Genomic DNA, 13,512 nt, shown 5'->3' with positions numbered 1-13,512 from the left:
AGTAGATTTAAACATGTGGAGATGTAAACATGTATTGGATTAAACGAGTCATGCTACATGAAAAAACCTGAGTAAAAAACTTATTAACCTTAAACGTCGCCTAGCTGGATGGGAAAAAAACATGAAGTACAGCTGGAAGAGAAAAGCTTCAGCCCGTTGAATGACATGTTTGGCATGGCATCTATAACTCACTCACTCACTCACTCATTCATTTTAGATTTTTGAGGCACCTTTTTTGCTAATAACTGACCTAATTTTAACGGTTTCCATGGCTTAGTTAGGGGCAGAGTCATGAATCTTCTATGCAAACAGATTTTTTGAAAAGTTCAATTAAATCAAGTTAGGTTAAAACATTTAATTTTTAAAATAGTTTTTAATTTAAATGGTGTTGGGTGGTTTATTTAGTTAAATATGATGACATTTATTGTTGAAATAAACGGTTTAAGGTGTGGGCTTCACTAAGCTCTCATAGACGTTGGACTGTTGGTTTCAGACATCACCTTCCGTTCGTCTGTGACCTCCGCTCACCTGTTTTCTCCCTCCACCACGCAGGTGCAGAAGCAGGTCCACCCAAACCTGACGGCTAAGGAGGACGCTCTCCAGCATGTGGAGGAGCTGATCCTGCAGCTCCTCAACATGCTCTGTGTGGCCCAGCCCCGCACGGTCCAGGATGTGGAGGTGCGTGGAGACTCGTCCAGATCCACCCACCTGTCCTCCAGGGTCTGAGATGTTGATCTTTTCCTCCAACAGGAGCGCGTGCAGAAAACGTTCCCCCATCCCATAGATAAGTGGGCCATTAATGACGCGGCGGCGGCCATCGAGAAACGCAAGAGAAGGAACCCTTTGCTTCTTCCTGTGGACAAGATTCACCCGCTGCTTAAGGTGACCCGCCTGACGCCGCCCTAGGGGACCCGAACGTGTTTCCCTCTGACTTACCTGGAGCTCTCTCTCATCAGGAGGTTTTGGGCTACAAGGTGGACTACCATGTGTCCCTGTACATCGTGGCGGTGCTTGAATACATATCAGCAGACATCCTCAAGCTGGCTGGAAACTACGTCTGCAACATCCGGCACTTTGAAATCAGCCAGCAGGACATCAAGGTATCCATGTGTGCGGACAAGGTGAGTCCCGCCCCCATCAGGACCCTGCAGGACCCGCCGTGGCTGGTTCTGACCTTCTGTGCTCGTCCGCAGGTGCTGATGGACATGTTTGACCAGGAGGAGGACATCGGCCTGATGTCACAGAGCACGGAGGAGCCCTCGGCCTCCGAGGAGGTCACCTACGACGACCTGGTGAGGCTCGAGATCGCGGAGGAGCGGCAGTACCTGCGAGAGCTCGACCTCATCATCAAGGTGTTCCGACATCACTTCATGACCAACCCCAAAATCTTCACACCTCAGGTGAGGAGCTCCGTCAGACCTTAGCTCTAAAGGCTTCAAAAAAACCTTATTCTCACTTTGAGAAGGACTCGCTTAATAAGAAGCTTTGGACAGTTTACTCCAAAACCTTTATTAGCAAACAGTTAAAGCCTTTTCAGCCAAACCCACAGAGATTACATCCAGATTACAGCTGCGTAATCGGCTAACCGGGATTTAGGGTCATGGAGCCTTTGGAAAGTCCAGCAGGACCACCTCTCTGTGCTAAACGCATTGGTTTGTGTCAAGCAAGTAAAACAGAAATCAAAGAAAAGACAAAATACATACATTTAACAAAGCTAATTAATATTTTTAGTCAGAAGGAAGTGGGGAAAAAGCGGTTTTATACGATCCTACCCCTTTAACGTTTATGCAACTAAATAGCGGTGATGTCCTTCTAACCACATTAAGGAAAGAGGAGTCAGTGGCCAAAAGCGACGCCTTGGATGATACCTGTGGGGGGGGGTTAACATCCGAGTCGGTCTGCTTAACCATAAACAGGGAATTTAGGTTATTGTGACTAAAGAAACCAAGAAGTGATTAAAAGCTCTTGGTGTGGGAAATCTGGGCTTCCTCTGGTCAAAGCCAGCATGAAGCTCAAACGTCTAATGCAGACGGGTCAGGCCTTTTGTCCTGCCTGAACTGAAAGTCCAGCATGTGACAAAAAACACATCTGAGTTCATCCATAACTGGTTAGAGCGGGAGAACAGATCTGTCTGCAGCTGAGTGAAAGACCGAGTTTCCTCTGTCCTTTTTGCATATTTGGAGTTGGGTCATTTCTGAGATGATGTGTGTGAAAAATATAAACGTTTGTGGGGCCCAGAAGAATGCGGAGCATGTCATTCAAGTGAGACGGGAATAACATCTGCAGCCGCTGCCAGCATGACTTCAGTTATGTCTGTTGTAATCCAGGATAATCTGAAATCCCTCAGAGATGACAGGAAAGGGTTGCAATGGAGGGACCCAGGATCCTTTTTTTTTTTTTTAAATAATTCAGTCATTTTGAGAGTTTTTCATTTGTTTTTAGTTTAAAGTACCACATCAGTCATCTGTTGATCTATTTTTCAAGTGTTCCCTGTGGTCTTTTCATTATGAATATGCCATTTTTAAACCTGTCCTTTCCTTGTACATAGTTTCTGCAGAGAATGAGGAGTGGTGGGCGGGACTGTTGGCACAGAGTAACCCCCCCCCTTCCACACACACACACACACACAACCCCCCCTTGCTTTGTTTACATCATTGGTGCCCAAATCCAGGCCTGGAGGGCCGGGGTCCTTCATGTTTTCCAACAACCTGCCATTGAAGCTCCTTATTGGCTAAACACACCTGATCCAGGTAATCGGCAGCAGATAACGGTCGGCCCTCGAGGCCTGGATTTGGGCACCCCTGGTTCACGTGCTGCTCTGCTAGCTTACAGCCCCTCACACCCCCAACCTAACATCAGCGGTGCAACAGAAATGGCATCAGTACGTCAAACATGAAGTGTGGTCTGTTTCTTTTTCCAAAAAAACACTCTTCACCTTAATATTTGGAAAAGTTATTAAGATTTGGCAAAAAAAAACTAACTTGTTGCTCAGTCAGTCAGGAAAAAGGGATGGGGACACGTGCGCAGTGCTGTGCACGGAAAGTATAAGAGCAGCTTTAGGTGATTTCTTCAGCTGGAGCTAAATGCAGAAATGTTTGCTTCCTGTTGGTCTGAGCATCTTCCGACGGTGTCTTCTGACCGGCGGCACAGTCGTGCACAAAGGAAGAAATGAGCGAAGCGCCTTCTGCGTGTTTACTGCAGGGGGTCTGCACGCGCGTCTGCACCGGCGCAGACTCGCCGTCCCGTCCCACGTTTGTCCAGACGGCTTCTCGCCGCGACAGAAGCCAAACTGCACATTCACCGGCGGATCTCCTGTGTTTGCAGGACGTGGAGGTGATCTTCAGCAACATTCTGGACATCCATGAACTGACCGTGAAGCTGCTGGGGCTGATCGAGGATGCGGTGGAGATGACCGCTGACGGATGTCCTCATCCGCTGGTGGGAAGCTGCTTTGAAGACCTGGCAGAGGTACGAGACCCCCCAGGAGCTGCACTGCCCATCCTCAGACCCCCCAGAGACCTGGAGACCTTAAAATAAATGCCAAAAAAAGACGTTTTGTTATCACAGTGGCTGTTTTTAATCAATAATTATTGGATTATTTAAAAAGAAAATTCTGATGGATTTGATTTAAACTTCAATTTAAGATTTATTAAATCAATCAATTTTAAATAAAGCAGCTTCCTGCAGATCACAGATCAAAAAACCCTTTTATGGTAGTTAAAACATTGTTTTTTTTTTAGTTCAAGACACTTGTGTGAAACATTTTATTTAGGAATCAGTAAAAATAGCTTTAAATTAAAAATGCATTGATATTTAAACCAATGGAATATTTAACATGTAAATTTGAATCCAATTCAATATTTTCAGCTCTTAATGTCAATTGTATAAAAAATTAAGACGTCAAAGTAATGTTTGACTTTGTTTAAATTGATTTCATACTTTTTTTTCATTTATAAAAGTTTCCAAGCAGTTTTTACAGCAGCAAAGACTCTTAACACAAAGCTGGAGGCTCAGGTGAAGACGGCGTGGAGATCGGTCAGCCCTGGGGCGGATTTTGGGTTTTCTTTTTCCAACCGGCCTGCTCACTTTTAGCTTCAGTTGTTCGGTTGATGACGGCCTGTTTTCCTAACGCGCCTCCTCGTCATGAACACAACGTGTGCGTGTGTGTTTGCAGGAGCAAGCGTTTGACCCCTACGAGATCCTGTCTCAGGACATCCTGAGCAAAGACTTTCACGAGCACTTCAACAACCTGATGGCACGCTCCACCGTTGGCCTCTACTTCCAGGTGAGACATTTGACCGGAGATGATCGCAACGTCCAGTGTGTGTGTGTGTGTGTGTGTGTGTGTGTGTGTGTGCCTGCGTGGACGTGCACACAATCGCGCTGGATGTGCGTTTGGGTTTGTGCAGTCTGTGCGTTTGTAGGTGTGTTCTTGCTTGTGTGTTGTGTGTGCATCCGAGTGCCTAAATCTTCTGCACGCGTTTGTGTTTGTGCCCGTCTTTAAGCAGTGTGTGTGTTTACTTGCCTGTTTGTGTGTGTACATTTATGTGTGCATGCGCGTTGTGGATTTGTGTTTGCATGAATGTTTTACCAATGTGTGTGCGTGCATGTGGGTTGTGTTTGCTTGAGCTGCCGTCAGCGTGTGAGTGTGTGTGTAGCTCTGTGACTGGGAAGCCCTATAGAAGTATACGCTGTTTTACCATGTGTGTGTGTGTCCACCGTGAGTGCTGGTGTGTGTGTGTACGTGTGTGCAGCAGTGTGTTGTGTGACTTTGCACAGACAGTGACGGTTCGGTCCTCATTTTTCTGGCTGCTGAATCTCTCTGGTAAAAATGTCCCGTCAGCTCGGTGTGTGACGTTTGTCCTCCACATTTGCCCCCCTCCCCTGAAGGAGCAGTGACACACCCACACTCGGTTGGGGGTTTAAACCCCACCTCCAACCCCTTCATGTGGGGTGGGACAGGGAGGCGTTGGGTCCCAGTCTTTGACACGACCCTGCCTGGATTTGAACTCGCGACCTTGAACTCGGGGTGAACGCTCTCCCACAGGGCCCCTGACAGAGCTGGTGGGTTTTTCTGGGGGATGAAGGTCTCTGGACCTCTGCAGCCTTTGTCCGCCCTGAGCGCCGCCGTGGTCACACGCCGCTCCGTCGGTCCGCTTTGAAGTCCGGTCGCGGCGGACATTCCTTCTCAGACGGCTGAAGGCGCGGCACGACCCACTTCCAGTGTCCTGTTGACTCTTCATCCTCGGCTGCTGTTTTGTTTTATTTGGACATTCCTCACAGGAGCAGCGCTGACTTTAGCCCCGGGGGGCGAACTGTGAGGCGGTCCAAACACGGCAACGTCGATGGCGGATGAGGCGACGTTCTGCTGGTGTGAAGTGGTGGAGCGTTACATTCGGGCCTCCCGTGCGCCTCCTCCTCCTCCTCCTCCTGCTGCTTCAAAGCTTCCTCCTCCTCCACGTCTCCTCTTTGTCTACTAGGGAGCGAGTTAAACCAACACCGCCGCTTTTCCTCTGAAGCGTTTAGCGGAAAGTGGCGGCGGTTTATTCTCCAAAGCTGGTTGTGTGAGGGGAGGGAGGGAGGTACTAATATGGAAGCTTTCTTTGTTTGGTGGATTGATAACCATCCAGGTTTGGCGACTCATTTATGAAACTTTTATTCAGTAAAAGAAATCCAGAGGATCTTTGATTTTGCTTTTACAAAACGATGCATTTGGAAAATGAGCTGCCAGTTTGACTGTCAAAAGATTCTGCATTTTTGGCATCTATTCTGTGGTTTTGCTCTTAAAATGTAAATAACTGGTTAATTTATGGGCATAAAAATGAATCATTTCATATATAATCATCATAAATTGGTGTGTCTTCTATATATTTACTTTTCTGCACCTACAGTTAGAAAAGCCCGTTTGTTACAGTTTGAAACATCAGCAATTAGAAATGTTCATTTGTAAAAGTTTGTGGGTAAAACTTTGGCAAAGAAAGTTTCTGCTTTGGCTTTTGCTCTGTAGATTTAACAAAGTCCTGATGGAACGAGGCGTTGAGGCACTTGAACATTTAGGAAACATTTAGAAAAATGTTTTTGGTCTTTTTGCTGTTTGTTCGTGTATCACTGGTTATATCGTCATCGCATTATTGATCACTAATATCACGGGGTTTCCTCGTGTACATGCAACTCCACATTAAAACCGGTTCCAGACTTCTTCTTATTATATCTGTCAGTATTATTATCTAATTTATATTTCTTTGAAACGGGTTTCTTCTTTCAATATATGTTCCTACAGGGATGTTCTTGTTTAAAAAACATTTATTTTAAATTGATCATGTCCTACAGAAGCATCCATCCTGCCCTGCATTATTTGGGAAATCTTTCCAAACAGTTTATGTTCCTTACTACACTTTCTTCTCATGCAGCTTCCATTGACCCAAATAGAAAACGTTCTGTAATTACTGATGCATGTTCCTCATAGACGCACTTTCTCTACCCAAGTTTCTGCTTATGCAGCTTCTCTACAAATCCTGTTTTTTTTGTTTACAGATGTATTTTTCGTGCAAATACTGAGATTTCATTTGTTTTTATAGGAATGCGTGTGACATGTGTCCCTTTACAAAAGCATTCTTGTTTTACCACTTATGTAACATATTCATATCCCTTAGTAGGGCTGCACGATATTAGTGATCAATAATGCGATGACGATAAAACTTAAGGGACATGAACCAATGGCACAACAACAAAAACATCATTTCTATTTCACTGCAACAGTTTAAAAATTATCCTCCAAATGACCTTTTTGTCGACATGGGAGGCAAACGCCAGACATACATGTTCTCCATGCCATTGTTTTTTACTAATGCAAATGTTTTCCAGACGTCTCTTTTCCTCCTCTTCTGCGTGTTTGTTACTGTATCTTGTTTGCCTGTAAACAAACCGCCGTTCTTCTCCGTTGGTGGTCACTTTGGTTTTATCTTCTGTGCTCACAAGGATCAGACCCCCACTGCTGTCTTTGGCTTCTCCTCGTTGTCAAGACTCCATCTTTCTCCTCCCATCACTACCCCCCCCCCCTCCCCGACACGTCTGCTTTTGTGGCTAAATTACATCGCCTTTTAAAAATAGAACTGGCCGCCATGGCCCTGCTTTTCTCTCTTGGGGGGGGGGTCTGAAGCACACCATAACTGAGTTAAAAAACGTTTCTTTAAAGCCGACCCGGCTTTGCTCCGTCCAAGCTTCGGCTGTAGATGAGCGGCGAGGACGCACGGACCTGCGGGCGCATCCATCTGCAGTGACGTCGGCGCTCCCCCGCCCTCCATCGGGGAGGCGGGCGGGCGGCTCTAGCTCCTCATTCAGGCAGACGCCGTTGGTGCTGCTGCAGAGTCCGAGTACGAGCGCATTGATCCTGTCGTCTGTCAGGGGATCACGAGATTAAAGTGGATCCAATTTCACACACACACACACACACACCCCAGCTTTCCTGTGTCATTTACGGCCTTGATATTTGAATGTTTTAATGTTTCAGTCACGTTCTAAGGATTTGTTTCCATAAATGTGATTTGAGGGGGAAAGAAGTCAAATGCGTCTCTAACCACTCGTCTGTTTTCTCCATCAGAACACACAGAACTGCGGCCTGAATGTGTCTGTTTTGTGTTTTTCTGCAGTCAGTTGCAGAGGGCTTCAAAGAAGCCGTCCAGTATGTCCTCCCCCAGCTGATGATGGTCCCAGTTTACCACTGTCTGCACTACTTTGAGCTGCTGCAGGTGAAATCCTCGTTTTGGAATCAGTAAAATGCGCATTTAACTTCATTTTTTCTGCAGGTCCAGGTGCTCAAACAAACTGACCTCGATTTGACCTTTTATGAGGCGTTCAGGGTTTTTTTTTCTTTTCAGAGAAAGAGGAAACAGCAGAGCAATGAGAATAGACGATGTATAAAAATGATTCCTAAGTTCCTGTCAGCTCATGAAACATACATTTATTAAATAGAAACAAAGAAAGCCACAGATGGCAGGAAAGGATAGTTTATTTAAATAATTTAAAATATTTCCTTTTACACAGAAAATGAAGTTCTTTGACTTTTCTATTGAAATATTCTAGAAAAGTTGATTTTAACGAAGAACGTTCACTGATTTATACTTGTCTAAAATGTTTTTAAAAAAAGGAGCATTTCAACCATTTTAAACACTTTAAACTATCGCCTAAACTTTTTTTTTAAATAGATTTATGTTCTTGCAGAAAATCTTTAAGGTTTGGTTCCTTGGATCAAATGAATCATGGGATAAAACTTCCTGCTCTTTCTGGAGTTCTTGCTCTCTCTGATTCTCATCTTTCTTCTCCTGCTTTGGTTGAGTCAGTACCGCCACCTAGTGTCCAAACTGGGAAGTACCGTTAAGTCTTAGTGAGTTCAGGTTCTCTAAAATCAGCTTCTGGTCCCTGCTGGACTCAGAAGTGCTGAGGGAAACGTGCACACTACTTCATCACTGACTTCCTGTCGGAACTTGCAGGCTCCAGGTTAATTCCCTGAATTTAGACAGTTTCCCAGAAATCCCTGAAATCCCCATACTTGGTCAAATCTGCTGATTGGAGCAGATGAATTTACTGCTTTTTGATCCATAAAACCCCCCAAAGGAATTAAGAGTTTTCAGGTTTAGGATCGTTTCAGAGCCGGGGTGCATCTGATAAATGTTTTGATGTCTAACCTTTTTTCCGGCTCTGCAGCAACTTCAGGAACGCAGCAAAGACCAAGACGACAGGGAATGTCTGAAACAGGCCATCACTGCGCTGCTGAACCTTCAGTGCAGCATTGAGCGCAGCTACAACAAGCACCAGCCTCGCCGTAAACCCGGGTACGCCCCCCAGCGCCGAACAGCCTCCACTCTGTGTCCCTCAGCTGTTCATGCTAACCCTGTTCTCCTCCCGACAGCGAGCCCATGTACCGCCTGTACAGCAGGCAGAACCGCAGCAAGCAGCTCGCCATCAAGCGCATGAACGAGATCCAGAAGAGCATCGACGGCTGGGAGGGCAAAGACATCGGCCAGTGTTGCAGCGAGTTCATCCTGGAGGGGCCGCTCATAAGAGCCGGCGCCAAGCACGAGAGGCACAACTTCCTGTTCGATGGCCTCATGATCAGCTGCAAGGCCAATCAGAGCTCCCGGCTCCCGGGGGCGGGAAACGGGGCGGAGTACCGCCTGAAGGAGAAGTTCGTGCTGAGGAAGGTCCGCATCGTGGACCGGGACGACTCCGCCGACCTGCGGCATGCCTTTGAGCTGATGGGCAAGGACGAAAACTGCGCCGTTTTCTGCGCACGGACAGCAGAGGAGAAGGATTCGTGGATGGCGGCGCTGATGACTCTCCAGTACCGGTCCACGTTGGATCGCATGTTGGACACGGCGCTGCACACGGAGGAGCAGGAGCACCCGCTCCGGCTGCCCTCCCCAGATGTTTACCGCTTCGCGGTTCAGGACTCTGAGGAGAACATCGTGTTCGAAGACAAACTGCAGAGCAAAACCGGCATCCCCATCATAAAGGCCGGCACTGTGGTGAAGCTGATCGAGAGGCTGACGTACCACATGTACGCCGGTGAGTGTGCAGCGTCCGCACGCCCAGGGGGGCCGCCGTCTGTCCCTCATCCTCTGGGTTTACGCTTCTGTGTGTTTGATTCCCAGATCCCAACTTCGTGCGAACCTTTTTGACCACCTACCGATCCTTCTGCAAACCGCAGGAGCTGCTCTCGCTGCTCATCGACAGGTACGCCGCTCCTCCTCCTCCTCCTTTCTTCTTCCCGTCCTCAGCTGGTCTGAAGCGTCTGCTGATCTTTCACAGGATCGAGATTCCCGAGCCGGAGCCCAGCGAGGAGGACCTTCAGGCTCTGTGGAACGGCGAGCAGCCGATGGCAGCCGAGCTTCAGAGGTTCAGGAAAGAATACGTGCAGCCTGTCCAGCTCAGGTACACCCTGCTCACCTGCTGCAGTGGTTTCCTCCAAACTCCCGCTGAGCTGCATCCACTGAACACCAAAACGGAAGGAGTCTGTGTTCCAGTGCAGTGAAATCCTTTAACTGGATCTTCAGAAACATCTTCAACACTTCATTTAGTTAAAATTCCTCGCCGTTTCTCTAATCGATCTGATTGGCTGCACCTTTAGAGCCTGCAGGAAGCGGTTTCCATTTTTCCTCCAGTCCCCTTTCGTTTAGCTCCACATCACTGACGTCTGACCGCATCTTGTCCTCGCAGGGTCCTCAACGTTTTCCGTCAGTGGGTGGAGCATCATTTCTACGACTTTGAGAACGACCCGGACCTGAGAAGTCGCTTGGAGGATTACATCACCAGCAGAATTCAACTCAGAGGTCAGTCGCGCTTCTTGAAATCAACAAATCTGGTTTTAAATAGGGGTGTGTATCAGCAGGAGTCTGGTGATAACGCACGCATCCCGATACGAGTCCCACGGTACGATTGTTTTGTGGTGTAGAGCTGCTCAAAGAGGCTCCGTGTTCTCTGCTGCCACCTAGCGGTTGGAGGTTGAAGTGGAAAACAAGAGTCAGACGCTCATGAATAATCAAATAGATATCGTCCTGAAGGCATTTTGAATCGGTACAAGTGTCACCAAATGAACCGTCGCGATATATCCTCGAAACTATTTTTTCCCAACACCCCTGGTTTTAAACACTTGGCGTCTGTCGTGTCTGGCGCCCCCTTTTGGACGGAAAGGTGTCTGTTCTTTGGAGCCTTGTGGTAGATTAGTCCCTGAAAATGGGGGGGTTCAACTCAAAGTCATGCAGCAAACACTTTCATTTGAAGTTTTCTTGGGTAAAAATGATTCATTTATTCTTTCCTTTCCTTCCTTTCCAGCTCTAAGACAAACCTTTTCATCATTTAGTTTTATCTGTCGATGGATCTTCTGTTTTTCTTACTAAAGTTTTCAACTTTCTGCTCCTCTCTATTGAAATACATTTTCACGGCCAACATGGTGTAAATTGCTGTGTTTTAAAAAAAAAGTAACCTAAGAGGTTTGCTGCTTTCAGCCCCAGTTTGACGGACAGATGCAGCTCCAGCGGTGGAAAAGCATCACCGTCCTGCTGCGTCGCCAATTTGCCTCCTGTGTTCTGCCTCTGTGCGTTCAGACGCCGCCTCAGGACGCTGCGTACATCCGTGACGCTCTGAGGCTTCATGAACTTACGGCTTTCTTTGCGTCTTCAGGTAAATCCATGAGGAAGTGGGTGGAGTCCATCAACAAGATCATCAGGAGGAAGCTGCAGACTCAGCTGAACGGCGTCAGCCACAACATCACCTTCGAGAGCTCGCCCCCTCCCATCCAGTGGCACATCTGCACGGCGGGCCAGGTGGAGCAGTTCGACCTCATGACCCTTCATCCCATCGAGATCGCTCGCCAGCTCACGCTGATCGAGTCCGACCTGTACAGGTGAGTTCCTGCCGAAGGTGGGGGGGTGGGGGCGGCTGGCGGTAACAAACGTCGCCCGATTCTTTCTCGTGCTCAGAGCCGTCCGGCCGTCGGAGCTGGTCGGAAGCGTTTGGACCAAAGAGGACAAAGAGAAGAACTCTCCGAACCTGCTGCGGATGATCCGCCACACCACCAACCTCACGCTGTGGTTCGAGAAGTGAGTCCCTACTCCAGCAGCCCCCCCCCCACCTGCAAAGCAAAGCTGATGGTTGCCGTCCTGCAGGTGTATCGTGGAAACCATGAACCTGGAGGAGCGGGCCGCCGTCCTGTCGCGGGTCATCGAGATTTTGCAGGTTTTCCAGGAGCTCAACAACTTCAACGGCGTTCTTGAGGTGGTCAGCGCCATCAACTCTGTGCCGGTCTACAGGCTGGACCACACCTTTGAGGTGAGGCGCCGCGCCTGGAGCAGGGATGGCTGTGGATCGGTCCTCAGGCGGCGACAGGATTCATCAATCAAGGGGTGGCAGATCGAACCAGGATTCTGACTGGTCCACATGTGATGTGGCTTCTGTGTTTGTGTCCTTTCACTGGATGTGTGGAGATTAAACTAATAATCAGCATCATTTATACCTTCATTTAGAACAGGAGACCAAAATCCACTAAATGTAAAGATTTAGAGAGAAACTTTAAATCAGGTTTCTCCCTCATTTTCCTGCTTCACTTCAGCAGGAGACCAAACCTAAACATGGCCGTTGTTTTGGATCTTTTAACAACAAATCCTGAAAATTCTCCACAGTTTTCCTGCTGTCTGCAGCTACGTAGATCCATGAGAAGATAAAACTAGAAAACAGAAAACCAAAAAACTTTGACATTTTACAGACGTGTTCGGGTTCGGCTTCTCCATCACGCTAGCAGACCGTCACATGACCTTACATCAGTGAACGCCAAAGTTTCATCTTTTAATTTTATATTCATCTGGGTTTTTGTTCAAATTGTCAACTATTTAAAACAAAATTTATTTCATTTTTTATTAGCAAAAAACGCTCCATAGTTTTACTTTACTTTGAAAGTTTATGTACTTCCTGTGCCATCTGGTTTTAGTTTAAAGTCCAACATTATTCTATGTTTTAGAGCTATAATTGTCTGAAGTATATTTTACTCTACTACATTCTTAAAAATCCAGAATTAACAAATATTCCTGCTAGAAACGAGGTTATATTATTAGAACGTCGTCATGGCGATTTCAAACAAATGCCTCCAGCTGTTTTTCTAATTGCCATTTTTTTCTAGACTATAAATCTCTCTGGAGTAGAAGTCTCAGATCCAAAACATGCATAAAAAAGAAGAAACGATCAAATAAAAGTCACACTTTTTTTAGAAATGTATTTGACTAAATATAATACATAAAACGGACATTTTTATCCTGAAAGGCAAATTGTGTAAATGAAATAGATAAGGATCATAAACGGAATATCTGCACTGCAACCATGTTTAGCTTCATGAAGCATGATAATTGAATGTGTGTCTGGTATGACATAGCATAAAATACATGCTAACAAATCAGCTGAAGCCTTTATGAATTGTAACTTAAAATCATGGAGTCCTTTGAATTCTTCGTCTTTGTCGCTTTGGAACGACTCTGCAGAGGTCGGCGCTGCTTCTCCAGGAGCAAACAGTGATGCACACACCTACAGTGCCCTCTAGTGGTCGTTAGTGGGAAAATGACAAACAGAGGAGCCTTTTTTTTTGTCGCATCCCCTGCCAAACTATGCAAAGAACTTAACTTACACTCCAAAAAATTATTTTATATTTAATTTAAAAAAAAAAGTTTTTCTTTCTCAGTTTCCGGCAGCATCATGTTTAGGATTCATTTCTTTTCAATAACCTTTTTTTTTCCTCGTCTCTCCAGGCCATACCAGAGAGGAAAAGGAAAGTCCTGGAGGACGCCGTGGATCTGAGTCAGGACCATTTCAAAAAGTACCTGATTAAGCTGAAGTCCATCAACCCCCCCTGCGTGCCTTTCTTTGGTACGTCCTTCAGCGTCACAGCTGCGTGTTTTTACCGTGTCATGACCAATCACAGCAAAATCACTTTTTCATTTGTTTGCGAGTCACCTTCACTAGGAATGGAAA

The 13,512-nt window shown here is 46.5% G+C and overlaps 1 protein-coding gene across 2 annotated transcripts in view; it reads left to right on the top strand.

The window, feature by feature from the left end:
* sos2 (son of sevenless homolog 2 (Drosophila)) overlaps window positions 1-13,512 on the top strand; it is a 28,266-nt gene that overhangs the window by 9,172 nt on the left and 5,582 nt on the right. For both annotated transcript variants that reach the window (XM_023951617.2, XM_023951616.2), the window contains exons 2-17: window positions 553-678; window positions 751-882; window positions 957-1,121; window positions 1,194-1,400; window positions 3,325-3,468; window positions 4,175-4,285; window positions 7,650-7,748; window positions 8,704-8,831; window positions 8,909-9,564; window positions 9,651-9,732; window positions 9,808-9,930; window positions 10,216-10,328; window positions 11,179-11,401; window positions 11,478-11,597; window positions 11,664-11,826; window positions 13,290-13,407. In XM_023951617.2, the coding sequence (XP_023807385.1) occupies window positions 553-678; window positions 751-882; window positions 957-1,121; window positions 1,194-1,400; window positions 3,325-3,468; window positions 4,175-4,285; window positions 7,650-7,748; window positions 8,704-8,831; window positions 8,909-9,564; window positions 9,651-9,732; window positions 9,808-9,930; window positions 10,216-10,328; window positions 11,179-11,401; window positions 11,478-11,597; window positions 11,664-11,826; window positions 13,290-13,407 (2,710 nt within the window). The remainder of the gene's footprint in view (window positions 1-552; window positions 679-750; window positions 883-956; window positions 1,122-1,193; window positions 1,401-3,324; window positions 3,469-4,174; window positions 4,286-7,649; window positions 7,749-8,703; window positions 8,832-8,908; window positions 9,565-9,650; window positions 9,733-9,807; window positions 9,931-10,215; window positions 10,329-11,178; window positions 11,402-11,477; window positions 11,598-11,663; window positions 11,827-13,289; window positions 13,408-13,512) is intronic.

This window comes from Oryzias latipes, chromosome 22, assembly GCF_053564925.1.
Source record: "Oryzias latipes strain Hd-rR chromosome 22, Olatipes_Hd-rR_3.1".
Taxonomy (NCBI): Eukaryota; Metazoa; Chordata; class Actinopteri; order Beloniformes; family Adrianichthyidae; genus Oryzias; species Oryzias latipes.
The sequence above is the reverse complement of the archived record's forward strand: the minus strand, read 5'-3'. Positions and strand labels throughout refer to the sequence as shown.